Source organism: Leptopilina boulardi, unplaced genomic scaffold (assembly GCF_019393585.1).
Source record: "Leptopilina boulardi isolate dan_hultmark-lab unplaced genomic scaffold, ZJU_Lbou_2.1 LbouV2_260, whole genome shotgun sequence".
NCBI classification, from domain to species: Eukaryota; Metazoa; Arthropoda; class Insecta; order Hymenoptera; family Figitidae; genus Leptopilina; species Leptopilina boulardi.
Window position 1 is genome coordinate 598703 of NW_026137819.1, and position 20575 is coordinate 619277.

At 19.2% G+C, this 20575-nt stretch overlaps 1 protein-coding gene across 1 annotated transcript; it reads right to left on the bottom strand.

Annotated features, from left to right (window-relative positions):
- Positions 1–1947: 1947 nt before the first annotated feature.
- On the bottom strand, positions 1948–15264 carry LOC127281019 (ribosomal protein S6 kinase beta-1). The gene is made up of 13 exons (XM_051304491.1): positions 14662–15264; positions 14381–14421; positions 12168–12342; positions 11733–11816; positions 11158–11291; positions 10815–10877; positions 10491–10619; positions 10057–10147; positions 9658–9774; positions 9262–9393; positions 8467–8574; positions 7862–8043; positions 1948–3043 (listed from the first exon to the last, which is right to left on the bottom strand). The coding sequence occupies exons 1-13, from the start codon at positions 14755–14757 to the stop codon at positions 2971–2973; spliced, it is 1425 nt and encodes a 474-aa protein (XP_051160448.1). The 5' UTR covers positions 14758–15264; the 3' UTR covers positions 1948–2970.
- Between the last annotated feature and the right edge of the window lie 5311 nt (positions 15265–20575).

A 20575-nucleotide genomic window follows, 5' to 3' on the forward strand; every position in this document is an offset into this window, starting at 1 on the left:
TATTGAACCGCATCTTATTTTGATGCAAATTATGACAATTATTGTCTATAAAAAATACTCGAAAATGGTATTGAACCGCATCTTACTTTGATGCCAATTATGTCATTCACAGCCTCATGATAATTCATGATTTTTGTGTAAACTTTTTTCCTGAAAAAAAGAGACTAAATTCAGCCTAAAAAATTTAGACTAAATTTCCGTAGGTAATAAATAAAATTGTTCATAATTTTTTTTTTCATTTATTTTTTAAAACTGATTCTTGTAATAATTAATATTATATAAGATTATTTATATATAACAATAAACTCGGTTACGTTTTGTTTGTTTGTTTGTTTTTTTTTGTGAACACTTGGGCAGTCTGAGAATCTGAATAAATCACACGCGAAAGTACAATATTTGAATTGGATTCCTTTTTTTTTGCATTTAAATATATTATTTTTATAATAATAATTATTATTATTATTATTATTATTTATGGGTCTCTCTCTTTTTTTAATCATGCTTATTTTTTTTTCTACAATATAATTCATGCGCAAACGGCGAGTGTGCAAAAACAGTGCTGATATAGAAACTTTTTTAATCGAAACATCGAGATATATTTTTTTTTAGATATTTTTTTTTTTTTTTTTAGAGAATATTCTTTTTAGATACATGTTTTTTTAGATCATTTTTTTTAGAGAATATTTTCTTTGTTGTAACTTTATAGTTTTGTGTTTCTAAATTTCTTTTTTTTTAAATAAAACAGGATTTTTTGTTTAGATTCGTTAATTTCGAATTGGTTTTTTTTTCAATGAAAATGAAAAATTTTTTCGTGTAAACAAATTTTGTTTTTTTAATACTTTTTTTAACGAAATTGAAAATATTAATTGAAAATAAAATAATAATAGATAATAATAATAATAAAAAGAAAATTAGGGAAACTAAAATAGTAATTGAAAAGAAATTAATGTTAATGAAAAATTTGAAAATTGCGAAATTTTTCAGTTTTCCATTGAAATAAAAATCAATTACGAACTATGTCGAGAAAAAATTGTATATAGAGTAAATTTGAATATTATTATTATTTTACAAAGAGACTCGTTTGGCAGCGCATTGCTTATTTTATTTTTTTTTAAAGAAAATCACCTGTAAATTGGTTTTTTCGTCGATTATTAAATTTATCGGAAATTCAATTAATATTTCTATATATATATAATAATATATATAATATAATGAATATACACAATTAAATTAAATGCCACGCACATTCTTTTTTTTCTTTTTTTTTTACTTATATCACTAAACTTATCGAGAGTTAAGTAAAAGTTTTACAAATTATTATTGGACGTTTCTAAAATTGAAAATAGTAAAATTTTTAACAAATACTATATATATATGTATATATAATTGACAAAATTTAAAGTTTTTTCGAAATTCTACCGAAGACAAAACAAAAAAAAAAAAATTAAGGGACGCATTAATTTTAAAAAATCAGTTAGAATTTTTATTTAATAGAATTTTTTTAGATATAATTTTCATTGAATCGAATTTTGATTTGTTCGAATTATCATTTTTTAGAATTTTACATTAAATCGATTTTCTGTATTAGAGAATTTTTTTTTTTTATAACTGACTATATAAAAATTCTCTAAAATAGAAAAAATCATTTTAATACGAAATTCTGCAAAATAATAATTTCGCAAAAATCAAAATTTGGGCTCAATGTAAATTATATCTATTAAATCAAAAATTCTAATTGATTTTTACAACATATTCATAATGCGTCCCAAAAATAATAACACCGGGTGCTTCTGAAATAAAATCAGAAATAAACTTTCCGATTGCCTTATTACCATATATATATATATTTTTTTTTTCTTTCTATAATTAATGAATTTTCTTTTTTCTTTAATTATTTATTTATCTTCTCGAACTTTGGACCAACACTATTGAAACTTAAAAAGACTATTTTTCAGTTTCATGACTATTTACAAAGCATTGTGTGTTTCAGTTTGAAAATCATTTTTTTTTAAACCTCTGTTTTATATATTTTATTTTTTGTCCCTCCAATAGTTGAAAATTAATTAAGCACGTTTTTTTTTTTGATATTTTTTCCAAATTCCATTTTTTTTTTTAGAAACATTTATTTTTTATTTGCAAAATAATAGTCTAAATTTTTTTATTGGGAAAACTTTGTTGTAAATTTTATTTTATTTTTCAAATTTTTTCATTTTAATTTATAAATTTTCATTGTAATTAAATACAAAATTAATTTATTTTTTTCTTTTAATTTTAATCGACTTTTTTTTATTAATATTCAATTCCTTTTTTTTGACCAATATTCAATCATATTTTTTTTAAATCAATATTTAATCAATAAATTCAAACAAAACAAAGTAAAAATCAATGAATAAAATTTAATTAATTTACAATTTTTAATTCACTATTTTGAATTTTCAGTGAATATTAATTTTTTTTTCTTTGAGAAATACATAATTAAGAATAGAGAAAATTGTATTTTTTTTTCATTTTTTCTTTTTTCAAAAATTCTTTTTCATATTTTTTTTTTTAACGTCTTAATTTTCCTCTCGACTATTGTGAGAGACGATTTGTATTTTTTTTTTCTCATCGACTTTTTAGGTCGGAAAATTGTATCCTATTGGCAAATCAGAGCCGATTCCTTCGTCTCCGAATTTATTATCATCATCATCATCATCATTATCATCAATTTTTTGTTTCTCAATCGAAATTTGACTAAATTTCATTATTTTGAAGATAAAGGGATCAGTTCTGCGTGATAAATTAACTAATTTGAGCCACCAAAAATATTTCTCTTATTTCAGAAAGAAAAGTTTCTTGACTGGAGCTAAATTTGAATAAATTGTTTTTGTTTTACTTTTTTTCTTTTTGTTTAAATCAATTATTTTTTTTTCTTTTTTATTATGAGAATTAGAGAATTTTGGTGACTTCTGTTGAGCTGTACTTTGAGCACTATAAATGTCCGGGTGCATGACTCACGTCCATTTCCATATCTTCCGTACTGTCATTTCCGGTATTATGGTGCCTGAAAAAAATTAAAAAAAAAAAAACAAAACATAAAACGAAAAAAAAATTAATTAATTCAAAAAATGGTAATAATTTATTTAATAACTAGCGCGCCAAATTGAGTATTTAATTGTTTGTTATAAAGAAATTAAAGATTAATATTATCAATAATAATTTAATTTATTAGAATATTATCACATATTAAATGATAATAATGAAAATTATATATGTTTACATGCCTCGGATTATACGACTTTTTCCGACTTTTTTCAAAAATACGACTTTTATCGACTTATTTTAATAAAATGCGACATTTTTCTTTTACGTTTGAAAAAAAAATGTAAATAAAATACATTTTTTTAGTATAAAATGTAGATCTTCTTCAGATCTTCTTTAATTCAATTATTTAACAAATTTTCAACTAAAATGATTCTTCACTAAATTAATTACTTTTAATAATTTTAATGAAATACATCACAAATTCAATTATATCAAAATTATTTTTCAATTAAAATTTTTATGAAATTTAACAATTGTTTATAATTAAAAAAAAAATCACAATAAAATTGAATTATTTTTTAAAAATTTCAATTCAAAATAAACTAAAATTCAATTATTATCCGAAATTTTAATTCAAAATCAATTAAAAATCCAATAATTATCCAAAATTTTCAATTTGAAATTTAATTATTTACCAAGTATTCAATTTAAAATGAAATAAAATTCAATTATTTTGTAAAATTTCTATTCAAAATTAATTATCCAAATTTTCAATCAAAAATGAACTTAAATTAAATTATTATTCAAAATTTCAATTAAAATTCAATTATTTTCCAAAATTTTCAATTCAAAATAAACTGAAATTCAATTAATTTAAAAATTTTTAATTTAAAATCAATAAAAATTCAATTATTTTTTAAAATTTAAATTGAAATTCAATTATTTTCAAAATTTTCAATTCAAAATCAACTAAAATTCAATTATTTTTTAAATTTTCAATTCAATAATTTTTGAAAATTTCAATTCAAAATCAACTAAAATTCAATTATTTTTTAAATTTTCAATTCAATAATTTTCGAAAATTTCAATTCAAAATCAACTAAAATTCAATTATTTTTTAAATTTTCAATTCAATAATTTTCGAAAATTTCAATTCAAAATCAACTAAAATTCAACTAATGTAGGGTCAACTGGGGTAAATCCGAACGCTTTTAGTAAGTTTCAACAATAACATAAGTTTTTTCTTTAAAAAAAAAATACTTCCGGTATTCTGGTGCATGAAGTTGTTACTTTACTTCCATAGAACAATTTTATGGGGTAGAAAAAATTTTTGATAAATTACAATCGCAGGAAACTTAGCGTTCGTATTTACCTCGATACTTTGCAACTTTCCTAAAATATGGGGGTAAATACGAACGCCACTGTATTTCAGAAAAATCTTAGGGAAAATAAATTTAAAGTATTGCAATTGTTAAACTTATATAAAAACTCAAAAAAAATACGATAATAAACCTATTATGTAATAATGCATCATATATAAATACAAAAATCAAACAGGTTAAAAATTAAAATGCATTACACAATTAAAACCTTCAATAACTTTATCAAATCATAACGGATTTTTGCAAAACTTGCTACAGAAAGTATTTTGGAGTGATTGAATGTAAATACAAAAATTAAAGTCAAATTTTTTAAATTCAAAATGGCGTACTTTCCTAAAACTTATTTTTAAAAATTATCAAATTTGCTAATCCTGAAACCCCCCGAGTAACAATTTTCGAGCGAATCCAATGAATTTTTTAATTCTCGTCCGCCATTTTGAATTTTGAAAAACTGACTTCAAATTGGTAATTAGCGACCCCAAAAACCGTAGAATACCAAATTTTATTAAGATCCTGAAAAACTTTTTTCAACAAACCATTTGGCAAAAAAAAGTGGAACACTCCTTCGAGAGAACAGAGATTAAGTTTCTGCTTATTAATTACTAACGAGGATACGTATAGAAAGAAAAACTTTTTTCTATGTACTTTTATAATGTTAAAATAATAGTGTAATCAAATAAAAACAATTTTGTGTGGCTTTGATGTAAAAAAAAATTATTAAAAATACCGTTCGGATTTACCCCAGTTTTCCAATTTTTTTGGGTAAATACGAACGGTCTGATATTATTAATAAAATTTTACAGAAGGCAAAAATCAAAAATAGTTTCTGTTCTAGTATTCATAACAAACAATTATAAATAATAAAATGAATTTTTAGCTTCTTTTTCTTCAAATACGAGACAAAATACTGAAAGAGTGTCATCTTTGATTTTCAATCTTTTTTGCAATACTTGTTATCTTTGTTTATGCTGTTGCCAATTAACAAACAAAAAATGGGATAATACTTAGAATCTCTTCAAGAGGATCTGAGGTAAAAATTCTCATATCGAACTTATTTTTAAAAATTTTAATTAAGCTGAAATAATTAGCGTTCGGATTTACCCCCCGTTCGGATTTACCCCGACTGACCCTACAATTATTTTTCAAAATTTAAACTGAAATTCAATTATATATCAAAATTATTTTTCATTTAAAATTTTTATGAAATTTAACAATTGTTTATAATTTAAAAAAAAAATATCACAATAAAATTGAATAATTTTTTAAAAATTTCAATTCAAAATAAACTAAAATTCAATTATTACCCGAAATTTTAATTCAAAATCAAATTAAAAATCCAATAATTATCGAAAATTTTAAATTGAAAATTTAATTATTTACCAAGTTTTCAATTTAAAATGAAATAAAATTCAATTATTTTCTAAAATTTCTATTCAAAATTAATTATCCAAATTTTCAATCAAAAATGAACTTCAATTAAATTATTATACAAAATTTCAAGTAAAATTCAATTATTTCCCAAAAATTTCAATTCAAAATGAACTGAAATTCAATTATTTTTAAAATTTTTAATTTAAAATCAATAAAAATTTAATTATTTTTTAAAATTTAAATTGAAATTCAATTATTTTCAAAATTTTCAATTCAAAATAAACTAAAAGTCAATTATTTTCCAAATTTTCAATTCTAAATCTACTAAAATTCAATAATTTTCGAAAATTTCGATTCAAAATCAACTAAAATTTATTTTTAAATAAATTTTTAAATTTTCAATTTAAAATTTAATTATTTACCAAGTTTTCAATTAAAAATGAAATAAAATTCAATTATTTTCTAAAATTTCTATTCAAAATTAATTATCCAAATTTTCAATCAAAAATGAACTTAAATTAAATTATTATCCAAAATTTCAAGTAAAATTCAATTATTTCCCAAAATTTTCGATTCAAAATGAACTGAAATTCAATTATTTTTCAAATTTAAAATCAAAATTAAATTTCATTAATCTCAAAAATTTGAATTCAAAATTAATTGAATTTTCAATAATTTGAATTTAAAAGCATCTAAAATTTAATTATTTCTAAAATTTTCCATCGAAAATTTTTTTTTTTTTGAAATTTAATAATTTCAATTATAACTCTAAGGAAATTCAATTATTTTTTAACTATTTTAATAATATTCTTTGAAAATTCAACTATCTGAAACCATTTTTCAATTAAAAATGATTTTCAAATTATTGTATTTTGTCCGCAATTTTTTAATAAATTTTTAGTGAAATCATCTAAAATTTTAATTACAAAACACTTAAAGTTTCAATTAATTTCAAAAATTTCAATTTTAAATCTTTGAAAATTCAATTTTTAAAAAATGTTTTCCAAAAATTGTTTGATAAATTATTTTTAGTTCTGTAAAATTTAATAATTGTTTGAAAATTAACAATATATCTTTTGAAATTTAATTATTTCTAAAAATTTCTACTTTAATCCTTCGAAAAGGATTATTATTCAAAAAAAAATTTTTATTTAAAAATCTGTAAAATATTTTTGTTAAATAAAAAACAAATCCACTTTTTTTTGGAATATAAATCGACTAAAACGACTTTTTTGTGTTTTTAAGTTGATTCGAGGCCTGTGTTTTTATAATTAATATTTAATAGATATTCGTTGGCCCCTGGTACCTTAAAAATTAATTTTTTTCAAATTACTATCTTGTACGAAATTTCTTGGCGCATCTTTTTTCTCATCATAAATTTTTTGTATTTGTATACAATTTTTGAATCAATATACAACTTTAAAAAAAATTTCGTTGGTAAACGTTGTGTACTTCAGTTTCGTGAATTGAATTTTCGAATTTGGAATTTTAAAGAAACTTATTCCGAAATTTGGAAACACAATTAGACAACTTTAGCAAAAATGAGAAAAAGAATTGTCAAAATTTGACACGTGATAAGATTACTATTCAAAAAAAAAACACGTGAAATCAGAAAAGGCCAACTTCAAGTTACGACAGAAGGACTGACTAAGCATTTTATTATTATATAATAATTATTAAGTTTGACTGAAATAAGCAAATGTTCGAACACACAAAAAATATTTTGGAACGAATTTTCAAAAATTTATCTAATTATAATTTTATCGATAATTTTTTCAATTGTCCAATTTATTTAAATTATTTTAAATTAAACTTAAATTTAAAGTTAATTTAAAACTGAAAAATTGAATTATTTAAAAAAAATATATTTGCAGAATAAAAATTTTAGAAATTCGAAAAAAGCGACAACTTTTCAAATTAATTTAATTAATTAATAATTTGTTTACCTTTTCATTTTTTTTTTTTTTTTTTTTTTTTTTTTTTTTTTTTTTTTTTTTTTTAGAAAATACTGCAATTTTTTTGAATGGAATTGAAAAGTGAAATTTTGGTAAATTAATATTTTTTTTTTTTGTTTGTTTTCCTACCTGTGCTGATAAAATTGAGCCGATGGCCGAAGATGAGCATCAGGTGTTCTTGGCGAGAAACTGTGAACACTTCCGCTATTTCCACTTCCAAGAAATGGCCTTCGTGGACTTCGGGCGTGAACAACTCGCGGTTGTTGTGTGTACATTTCTTCTAAAACGCTCGGCGCCACATAAGTGAATCCCTATTTTAAAAAAAAAAAAAAAAACAAAAATAAACTTTCCCTTTAGTTTAAAGAAATAATTAATTTTGCAACGAATTTTTAATTTTCGAATTAAAATTTGTCAGAATTTATATTTATACAAATTTCTACATAATAAAATTAAAAAAATCTTTTAAAATCGAAATATTTTTGTCGATTGTTTGACGATTTTTGTAATTTCGGACAAAATGAAAATTCGCTAACTAAAAATTTTATAAATGTAAACAATTCGAATAAATTTTAATTCAAAAATTGAAAATTTATTTAAAAATTAATTATTTCTGATATAAAATACTTCTAAATTAAATTGTAATTAATGATTTTTTTTTATCGTTAAAAAAATAATTTTTCCTTTCTTAATTCTCTTAATATTGTATGGTTAAAATTTTTAATTAATTTACTAACTTGAAATATTAAATTTGCTGATTCGCTTAATGTACTTTCAACTGGTGAATCAACAGGAACTGTCGCTGTGAATTGTTCATCAAATTGTGAAGTATCATCTGCACTTTTCTGTAAAAACAAAAAAAAAAAAAAAACAGAAACGATAAATTTTTAATTTAATATTAAATAAAAATAATTTTTCAATTAATAAAAAAAAAAAAATAGAAATAAAGAAACATAATTGTTTTTCTAAATTCAATTATTAGTTTAATTTAATTTTTTACTATTAATAAATAAATAAACTTATTTAAAAATTAATTTAAAAAATTTAGTTTTAAACTGTTGAACTTAAAAAAAAAGTAGTTGAATAATAATAAAATTAAATAATTAAAAAACAAAATAATAATATAAACAAATTAAATATTTTTAAATTAAAAAAACATAATTTACAATTAGAATATATTTTATAAAACATTCACTGAGATCAAATTTGAAAAATAGTTTATTGCAATAATTTTGCAAAAATAAACATGTTTATCGAGATCGAAATTTGCAAATAAAGAAAAAAAAAGTTTGTCGAGATTGATAGCAAAAAATTTTTCATAAATTTTAATTATATTGAAAGAAAATAATGAAAAAGATTTTGAATTTAATGAATAATAATAATTGTAAATTTTAATAAGAATAAAATTCAAGGTAATTATAAAAAAAAAGTATAACTGAATAAATTACAAAAATAGTAGGAAAATGATTTTCCTTATGCGGACGATGTTTCATAAAATTGCACAAGTTTATGTAATGTTATGTATACGTTACCAATGACGGTTTAAAAGGTGGCTCCAATTTTCGCGAAATAACATCTTGCCAATTGATGTGAGAGAAAAAATTGTGTTTCATTATTTGCTCAGCGTCTTCCGGTCCTGAGCCTAACCTTTGAATGATTTGTCTCTGCAAAAAGTAATTTTTTTTTTTTTTTCAAATTTTGATTTTTTTATTTTAATAGGTTAATTTGTATTTTTATTTTAAAATAAATTTTAATTTACAAGGTAATATTTTTTTGGTAATTCTATTCAAATTTAGTTTTAGTTAATAGATAATTTTTGGTATTTTTTTTTTATCTAAAATTAATTTAAATTAAAATTAATTTTTCCAAAAAATATGAACTAAATTTATCAAAAATTTTACTGTCACCTCCTCTCTCTTTTTACTTACTTTTAATAATTTGCGAATTAAATCTCTCGCTTCCGATGTAAGATACTGTGGAAGAGTTAAACGTCCTCTTAAAATTTTCTCTATCGTTTTCCTTCTGTCCGCGCCAGTAAAAGGAGGCTGCAAAAAAAAAAAATAATAATAATTAATAATAATCACAAAATTTATAAATTAATTAATTTTATTAATAGTTCTTTTTTTTAAATACAAAAAGGTAATTTTTTTTGATTCATCAAATCTTTAACGTCCGAGAAGTTATAATAAATAAATAAATAAAAAATAGTAAATATAATTAATAAATTATATAATATATAAATAGTAATAAAAAATAAATAAAAACGAAGAAAGTGATTTTTTTCGTTTAAATTTAAAATAAAAATAGCGAAAATAAATTTTGCTTACCATTCCAGTGAGCATGTCAAACATCAAGGCACCCAAACTCCACCAATCGACTGCTTTTCCGTGTCCACTTCTCGTTAGAATTTCCGGTGCCCTGCGAAAAAAAAAATAAATTAATTTCCTCTATATAGTAATAAATAAATAAATAAAAAAATAAATAAATTCCGTAGATAACTTTGTTCAAAATTTTCCATTAGTTTTTCTTTTTATTTTTGAGAGAGAGAGAGAGAGAGAGAAAAAAGAAACAAAAATGAATTTTCTGTTTTTTCAATAAAAAAGCAAAATCATAAATTTTCCTTTTTTTCAATGAAAAAAAAAAAAAATAAATAAATAAATATTAATTTTTTTTAATGAAAAAATAAATTCCAAAACTTTTGTTAGGAAATTTTTCTTTTTTTTTCATAAAAAAAAAAGAAACAAAAATTTATAAAACTCACATATATTCTATAGTTCCGCAAAAAGTGTGCGTTACAGTTCCCTCTTGAATATGTTCTTTACAAAGACCAAAATCCGTTAATTTCACATGTCCTTCACTGTCCAATAAAATATTTTCCGGCTTCAAGTCTCTGTAATTGGAGAAATAAAAAAAAAAAGAAAATTTTTTCAAATTTACATATACCCTGATAAAAAGTAAAACAAAAATAAAAGAAAAAAAAAGGAATTTTTGATAGTTTCTCCTTTTTTTAACGAAAAAAAAATCCTTTTTTTCTTTTACTTGACATTGTTTTTTTTTTTTGCTCCAAAAAGAATTTATTTATTACCTATAAATTATTCCCTGATTGTGAAGATGTTGCAAGGCGAGAATTATTTCCGATAGATAAAAACTGTGAATTAAAAAGGGAAAAATATATATTTTTTAAAAATTATTTTTGTTTTTAAATTTAAAAACTATGGTATTATAATGAAATATAATTTTTTTTCTTTTTAGTTAATAATAAAATATAATTTTTTCTTTTTAGTTAATAATAAAATATAATTTTTTCTTTCTAGTTAATAATAAAATATAATTTTTTCTTTTTAGTTAATAATAAAATATAATTTTTTCTTTTTAGTTAATAATAATAATAATAATAATAATTTTTGTGCTTGGCAAAAAAAAATTACCACGCAGTGTCCTCGAGAAATATGCCCTCACGCTCCAAATATGTGAATAATTCACCTCCACAGAGATATTCCAAAATAAGATACAATTTTCCACCAGTTTGAAAAGCGTACATTAAATTAACAATAAATGGATGCTGAAAGAAAAAAAAAAAGAATCAACGTGATTTCCTGTTTTTTTTCAGGTTCATGATTATCCCATAAAAATCATTAAATTAGTATTTTTATTAAGAATTTTTTTTTTATATAAAAATAACTATTTTTTTAAGACGAATTTTCATTTTTCAAATAAAAAATAATTATTTCTAAAAAAATTTCTAATTAATGATTTTTATGAGAAATTCATGAGCCACATTTTTCAGTAAAGAATATTTATTAATGTACTTATTTTTATTTATTTTTTTTTTTGTTAGAATTTTAAAAAAAAAATTATTTTACTCCCTAGGGTGAAAAAAAAATTCTTTTTCCTCGTCTCGCTTTTAAAAAATGTAATTTTTATCGAATTCATAAAATTCGTAATATTCATAATATTCGTAAAATTTAATTTTTTTTTTGTACAAAAAAATATTTCTCTTTACCTTTACAGCTTCCAAAATATTCCTTTCTGCTTTGGTATGCGCTGTGTCTTTTTGGTTTCGAATAATCGATGCTTTTCGCAAAACCTAAATCGAAAAAAAAAAAAATTAATTCCAATTTTGCCCCCTTTTAATTGAGAATTAATTAAATTATTTTTAAGTAATTATTTATTTTATTTATAATAATTTATAAATTATTATAAATTATAAATTATAAATTTATTATTTATTTATTTATAGAAAATAATGTAAAAATCTACTTTTATGTAAATAATTAAATGAATTGTTTTTAATTTAAAATTTAATTATAGTTTATTAAATAATAATAATAATAATTCAGATTTGATGTAAAAATTTGAAAAACCTTGTTTTGTTTTTTAATATTTTGCGGATGAAAAAAATTTTATACAAGTTTTTTTTTTTTTTTTTTTTTTTTACCTTCATTGCAAAAATGCTGCCTCTATCTTTGCCAGTGACTTTTCTCACTTGAAATACTTTTCCATAACCGCCTTCGCCTAAAATTTTACACAATTCAAAATCTTGAGGTCCCGTTTTTTCCTGTCCAGGATTAACATTTTGCTCCGATAGCTGAACTCTTTCAACATTCTCGGATCTGTAATATTCAAAATTTATAAAAAATTTATTTTTAAACAATTTTTATCTAAATTAAATATTTTATTTAATTCAATTCATTTTATTATTTAATTTTATATATTTAATATATTTAAATAATATGTTTAATTAATTTTATTTAATTAACATTTATTTGTCTCATTCAATTAAATTTATTTTTCCATACAAAAAAGTAATATTTTTAATATTAAAATTTGAAGTTAAAAATATAAACTTTTCGTTTGTAAACGAAAACAAATTTTTCGTTTAATTAAAAGTTCGGAAACTTGATTCAAATTTTTTTGTTTGTTTTATTTAATATTAATGATTTTTTTTCAAATGGATTTTGGTTAATTAATTTTTTTTGCTCCTGTTAAAAATTTTGCAAAAATAATTTCCCTATCTAGGAAATTTTTAGGAAAAATTAAATTTTAAATTATAAATAAAATAAAAAAGGATAATTGAAAATTACATTTTTTTTCTCTCTTTTTAAATGTTAATATAAATTTATCAGCAAAAAAAAAAAACGAAAAATATTTTAATCTACAACATAACTTTCCACATGATTTTCTATTAATAAAATAAAAAAAGTAAAAAAAAAAAATAATAATAAATACGTATTCCTGACCTTGGACTTTGTAACGTAATCTCATATAGAAATTTTTAATTTTTTTTTTTACAAAAATTTTTTATAACAAATTTATTATATTTAAAAATTTTAAATATAACTAATTCATTTATCAGATAATTTTTATTAAATATTCTTTTTAATTTTTTTAATTTAATAAAAATTTTGAAAATAAATATAAATAATTAAGTAAATAAAAATTTTTAAATAAAAAAGTATTAAAATAAAAATAAACAAAATAAAATAAAATATTTAAATAAAAATTTTAGAAATTTAAATTTAAATTTTAAATTTAATATTGTTAAAAATAAATTTTTTTTTTTTTCTTTAAATTTTTTCTTTTCCAATTTTTTTTTTTGGAATAGAATGTAAGTTTTATTATTCTCTTCGTTTTTTTATGGCACTTTTTTATGTTTATTTATTTTTATGTCATAATTTTACTATTGTCTTATCTTTGTGGCTATTTGTTTTATTTTTGAAATTATTTTCCATACATTTTTTCTTAAAAAAGTTAATAAATTAAATATTATTATGATTAATTTTTTTTTCTAATTAAATAATTTATTTATTTTTAATTAATTTTTTACTATATTTTTTTTATAAATTCCCTGTAAGTTCCTAAATTATTATTAACTAATTAATAAAATAATTTAATATTATTTTGAATTTATAATAATAATTATAAATAAATAAATAATAATTAAATTATAATTTATTTCTTCTTTTTAATATTATTATTATTATTTATAATTATTTATTATTTTTTATATTTAATATTTAATTTTTATTTAATTATTATTATTATTATTATTATTATTATTTATTTATTTATTTATTATTACAATGATTTTCTAAAATAATAATACCTAATAATAATTATTATTATTATTATAAACTAATATTGTTAATTAATTTTTACTAATATTTTATTTATTTAATATAAAAAAAGCCAACAAAAGATTTCGAATAAATTTTTTTTTTTTAAATATAGAACGAAAAATAAAAAAATGACAATTGTTAATTAAACAATAACAAGAAAATAATATTAAAAAATAATTGAAATTAAAAAATAAATAAAAAAAAATAATAAAAAAACACAATTTTTTAAAAATAAAAAACAAAACCAAAATAAATAAATATTTAAAAAAAATAGTCGAAAAATTAAAAAAAAAATTATTAATTATTAATTATTAAGATAATTAAAAAATTCATTAATAAAATTAAATTAATATTATTCGGTTTTTACGAAACATAAAAAAAATCTTTGTTCCGAATATAATTCAAGGTTTTACGATTTGCTATATATATATATTTGACACCTCCTAACCTCAAAAAAAAGGAAATATAATCAACGCAATAAAAAATTGATGCGCAGGAAAATAATTAATTTTTAAAAAACAAAAATACTTACTCGAGCATGGAATTAAGATTAGGACTCATGTCATATTCCCCCTGAAAAAAAGGAGAAAATTCCCTTTTTTATAAAAAATAATCGTGTGTCGCATGAAAGTTTTTATTTATATATATATTAAAAAAAAAACATCTTATTTCACAAGCATCTACGTGGACGTGTATAGAAAATAGACACATATACACACACACATATATATAATATACAAAAATTGCTCTTTAATTTATCAAAACAATAATCCAAAAATAAAAAAAAAAATAATAATAATACCAAAAATTTACCTCTCTCGCTTCGATAACATCATCGTCCGATTCATCTTGATTTGTATTTTTATTTGTCTCTTCATCGTGAAGCTCAATATCAAATACACCAGCCATGCTTTCGCTTCACAAAATCACATTTAATGCACACACATACAAAAAAAAAATAAAAATAAAATAATAACACACGAAAAAAAACACGAATTTTATTTCAATTATTATTATTATTTTTTTTTTAATAATTATGTCACGTGTTTTACACTCGCGAAAAAAATTTTAATCAAATAATATACACACAAAAAAAAAAATTATTTAATTGAAAAGAAGAAAAAAATATCACACACACACAGATACACTAATGGGAAAAAATTATTATTTTTTTTCACTGATTTTCCTCTTTCACTTTTCTTTGTCGTTTATTTATTTCATATGCAACAATAAAAAACACCTTTCGTGTTGTTTATTGTATGATGTCTTTCTTTTTTTTTTTTTTTTTGTTTGTTTTTGTTTATTAAGAATTCGCGAGAGCACTGAGAGTGTCAAAAAAGAAAAAAATTATTTTTCACTTTTCTTTCCAGCAATCTCTTGTGTATGTCTATCTTTGTCTGTCTCTCGCGAAACAGGAAGTTGAACGTCAGAATTATATTGGTTGATCAGCGGGAAAAAAGGAAAAAGTAGAGGGGACGACAAAAATTATTATTATTTTTTTTTTTTTTTTTACTCTTACCAATCACGAGAGGTTAGAAAAAAAATTGAGGGGGGAATTTTTTTTTCTATTATTTATTATTTTTATATATAATTTTATATTTGCGAGAAAAATTAACAACAACGAATATAGAAACAGCTGTTTATTCATACGATGGTGTGTGTGTGTGTGTGGGGTGGAAAAAAAATTGTCCAGAAAAATTTAAATTCCGGACTGGCCGGATGTGGCAGGTGCGTAGCAAATATTTCAAGGGGCTCGAAATTTGAAATTTAGAATTTTTTTCTGTATTTACACATCTATTTTAATTTGCATTAGAGGAAATTTCTATAATTATTTTTTATATTAATAATTATTATATATTATAATATATAATAATATATTATAATAATTAAATAATAATAATAATTAATTTCGATATATCGAAAATGTCATGTTGGTAGAAATGAAAAAATTTAGTTTTTTGTTCTCTTGGATTGGCGTCACTGCTCATTGCAAATGGCGACGTCAGAAAACTAGGAGATTCAGTTTTTTTAAGTTAAAATTTAATCTTTTCAGTATTTTTTCTTAATCATAACGCTTATTATATACATAATTTTGTTGGTAATTAAGTAGAATTTTATATAAATAATCGAAAATGAATAAAAATTTTGTAGCAGCCAGACAAAGAAGAAGAATATAGGTAAAACTTTTTCGTCAATAAATATATATATAACCTAAATATTTTGGCATAACTTGTTATTATAATTTCGCATTACCGTAGCTAGCATTTTTTTTTTAAACTGATAAAAATTAGAAATTTCAGAAAATAATTCGGTACTTTATCCAATAATAATTAAATAATTAAGTAATTATTAATATAAAAATTGAAAAAAAGAGGAATACAATTCAAAAAAGTAGATAGAAAAACAAATTTCTAAGTTGGTAGGAGTGTGGTTGGTAATTATTTTTTCCCTATAGATTGGCAGTACTGTTCACTATAGTGTGCTGCGGACATTGTTGAAAGCGCGGTTGCGAAAGTTTAAGAGAATATTTCGTGAAAAATAAAAAAAAACTTAATATAAATTACAAGTATATTTTAATAATTAAAATTCAATTTAATCAACATGATCAAGATTTTTAATTTTTCTTGGTAAATATCGAAAAAAAAAAATTTTTATCGTTTTTGTCAAATTTGATAACGTTGGGGAATTTATAACCTAAAAAATTACTACACAATCAATTTCACATTTCAATTCTATTTCTTTTCGAATATTTGTCCGTTGTATTTTTAGAGACAAAATTTAAAAGGAAAATTTAATATATTAAAAATAGTATTGTATATTTATTTAATTTTTCTTTATTTCAATTTATAGGACTCAAAAAAATAGTGTCAAAGAAAAAGAACAAAAATATGTTTTTCTCTTTTTTTTTATGTAAATATTTATTTTTCTGCCATTGATAGAGAATATTATTATTATATTATTATTAATATTGTTATTATAATAATTATTATAATTATTATATTATTATTATTATTATTATTATTATTATATTATTATTATTATATTATTATTATATTATTATTTTTTTTATTATTATCATTATTATTATTATTATTATTTTACTTATTAATTATTAAAATCGTTTACAAAGTTTAAAATTTAACATAAATTTTCGAATGAAAATTACATTAAAATTATTCTATTGATTAATAACACAAATATTGTTAATTAATATTAAATTTTGAAAAAATTGACATTAAAAAAAGATTTAATTTTATTAAAATTAATTTAAGAAATAATAAAAATATTAAATTATTTTTATCAATTATTTTATTAAATTTACTAGTAAAATTAAACGCGCTCCAAATTGAGTATTTAATTGTTTGTTATAAAGAAATTAAAAATTAATATTATCAATAATAATTTAATTTATTAGAATATTATTACATATTAAATGATAATAATGAAAATTATATACAGGCCTCGGATTATACGAATTTTTCTGACTTTTTTTTTCAAAAATACGACTTTTATCGACTTATTTTAATGAAATGCGACATTTTTTTTTACATTTGAAAAGAAAATGTAAATAAAATACATTTTTTTAGTATAAAATATAGATCTTCTTCAGATCTTCTTCAATTCAATTATTTAACAAATTTTCAACTAAAATGATTCTTCACTAAATTAATTATTTTTAATAATTTTAATGAAATACATCACAAATTCAAATTATATCAAAATTATTTTTCAATTAAAATTTTTATGAAATTTAACAATTGTTTATAATTTAAAAAAAAATATCACAATAAAATTGAATAATTTTTTAAAAATTTCAATTCAAAATAAACTAAAATTCACGTATTTTCCAAATTATCATGTCTAAATTTACTAAAATTCAATAATTTTCGAAAATTTCAATTCAAAATCAACTAAAATTAAATTATTTTTTAAATTTTCAATTCAATAATTTTCGAAAATTTCAATTCAAAATCAATTAAAATTAAATTATTTTTAAAATTTTCAATTCAATAATTTTCCAAAATTTGCAATTCAAATTCAACTAAAATTCAATTATTTTTTAAATAATAATTCAATAATTTTCGAAAATTTCAATTCAAAATCAACTAAAATTCAACTAATGTACAATTATTTTTCAAAATTTAAACTGAAATTCAATTATATATCAAAATTATTTTTCATTTAAAATTTTTATGAAATTTAACAATTGTTTATAATTTAAAAAAAAAATATCACAATAAAATTGAATAATTTTTTAAAAATTTCAATTCAAAATAAACTAAAATTCAATTATTACCCGAAATTTTAATTCAAAATCAATTAAAAATCCAATAATTATCCAAAATTTTCAATTTAACATTTAATTATTTACCAAGTTTTCAATTTAAAATGAAATAAAATTCAATTATTTTCTAAAATTTCTATTCAAAATTTTATTATCCAAATTTTCAATCAAAAATGAACTTAAATTAAATTATTATTATCCAAAATTTCCCAAAATTTTCAATTCAAAATGAACTGAAAGTCAATTATTTTCTAAATTTACAATCAAAATTAAATTTCATTATTCTCAAAAAATTTGAATTCAAAATTAATTGAATTTTCAATAATTTGAATTTAAAAGCATCTAAAATTTAATTATTTCTAAAATTTTCCATCCAAAAATTTTTTTTTTTGAAATTTAATAATTTCAATTATAACTCTAAGAAAATTCAATTATATCAAAATTATTTTTCAATTAAAATTTTTATAAAATTTAACAATTGTTTATAATTTAAAAAAAAAATATCACAATACAATTGAATTATTTTTTAAAAATTTCAATTCAAACTAAACTAAAATTCAATTATCACCCGAAATTTTAATTCAAAATCAAATTAAAAATCCAATAATTATCCAAAATTTTCAATTGAAAATTTAATTATTTACCAAGTTTTCAATTTAAAATGAAATAAAATTCAATTATTTTCTAAAATTTCTATTCAAAATTAATTATCCAAATTTTCAATCAAAAATGAACTTAAATTAAATTATTATCCAAAATTTCAATTAAAATTCAATTATTTCCCAAAAATTTCAATTCAAAATGAACTGAAATTCAATTATATTCTAAATTTAAAATCAAAATTAATTGAATTTTCAATAATTTGAATTTAAAAGCATCTAAAATTTAATTATTTCTAAAATTTTCCATCAAAAATTTTTTTTTTGAAATTTAATAATTTCAATTATAACTCAAATTCAATTATTTTTAACTATTTTAATAATATTCTTTGAAAATTCAACTATCGGAAACCATTTTTCAATTAAAAATGATTTTCAAATTATTTTATTTTGTCCGCAATTTTTTAATAAATTTTTAGTGAAATCATCTAAAATTTTAATTACAAAACACTTAAAGTTTCAATTAATTTCAAAAATTTCAATTTTAAATCTTTGAAAATTCAATTTTTAAAAAATGTTTTCCAAAAATTGTTTGATAAATTATTTTTAGTTCTGTAAAATTTAATAATTGTTTGAAAATTAACAATATATCTTTTGAAATTTAATTATTTCTAAAAATTTCAACTTTAACCCTTCAAAAAGGATTATTATTTAAAAAAAAAATTTTTTTATTTAAAAATCTGTAAAATATTTTTGTTAAAATAAAAAACAAATCCACTTTTTTTTGGAATATAAATCGACTAAAACGACTTTTTTGTGTCTTTAAGTTGATTCGAGGCCTGTGTTTTTATAATTAATATTTAATAGATATTGTTTGGCCCCTGGTACCATAAAAATTAATTTTGAAAAATAAATTTTTTTCAAATTACTATCTTGTACGAAATTTCCTGGCGCATCTTTTTTCTCATCATAAATTTTTTGTATTTGTATACAAATTTTTGAATCAATATACAACTTTTAAAAAAAATTTCGTTGATAAACGTTGTGTACTTCAGTTTCGTGAATTGAATTTTCGAATTTGGAATTTTAAAGAAACTTATTCCGAAATTTGGAAACACAATTATACAATTTTGGCAAAAATGAGAAAAAGAATTGTCAAAATTTGACACGTGATAAGATTACTATTCAAAAAAACACGCGAAATCAGAAAAGGCCAACTTCAAATTAGGACTGAAAGACAGACCAAGCATTTTATTATTATATAATAATAATAATTATTATTATTAAAATCGTTTACAAAGATTAAAATTTATTTTCGAATGAAAATTACCTTAAAATTATTCTATTAATTAATAACAAAAATATTGTTAATTACCTAATATTAAATTTTGAAAAAATTGACATTAAAAAAAGATTTAATTTTTATTAAAATTAATTTAAGAAATAATAAAAATATTAAATTATTTTTATTAATTATTTTATTAAATTTATTTTGAAGAATTTTATTTTATGTTTTTATGTAAAAAATATATATTTTTTTTTTCTCAAAATTTTTAGAGTGTCCAATAAATGTGAAGGATGAGTGTTTGTTGTGAAGCTGCTCCTGGAGAAGATCTTGCATTGCTGTTTATTTTTTATGTTTATTGCTATTTTTTTATTTTATTTAACATATAAAAATGTTAATTATTATTTTTTTCAGATAGTCGGGTCCAGAAGAAGAGAGATTTGTCCTTTTATGAAAAATCATATTATACTGTCATCGTATTTCTGACACTAGGCAAAAAGCTCCTCATACAGGTGTGTTTCTTCGATAATATATTATAATTATTAATTTTTCTATACA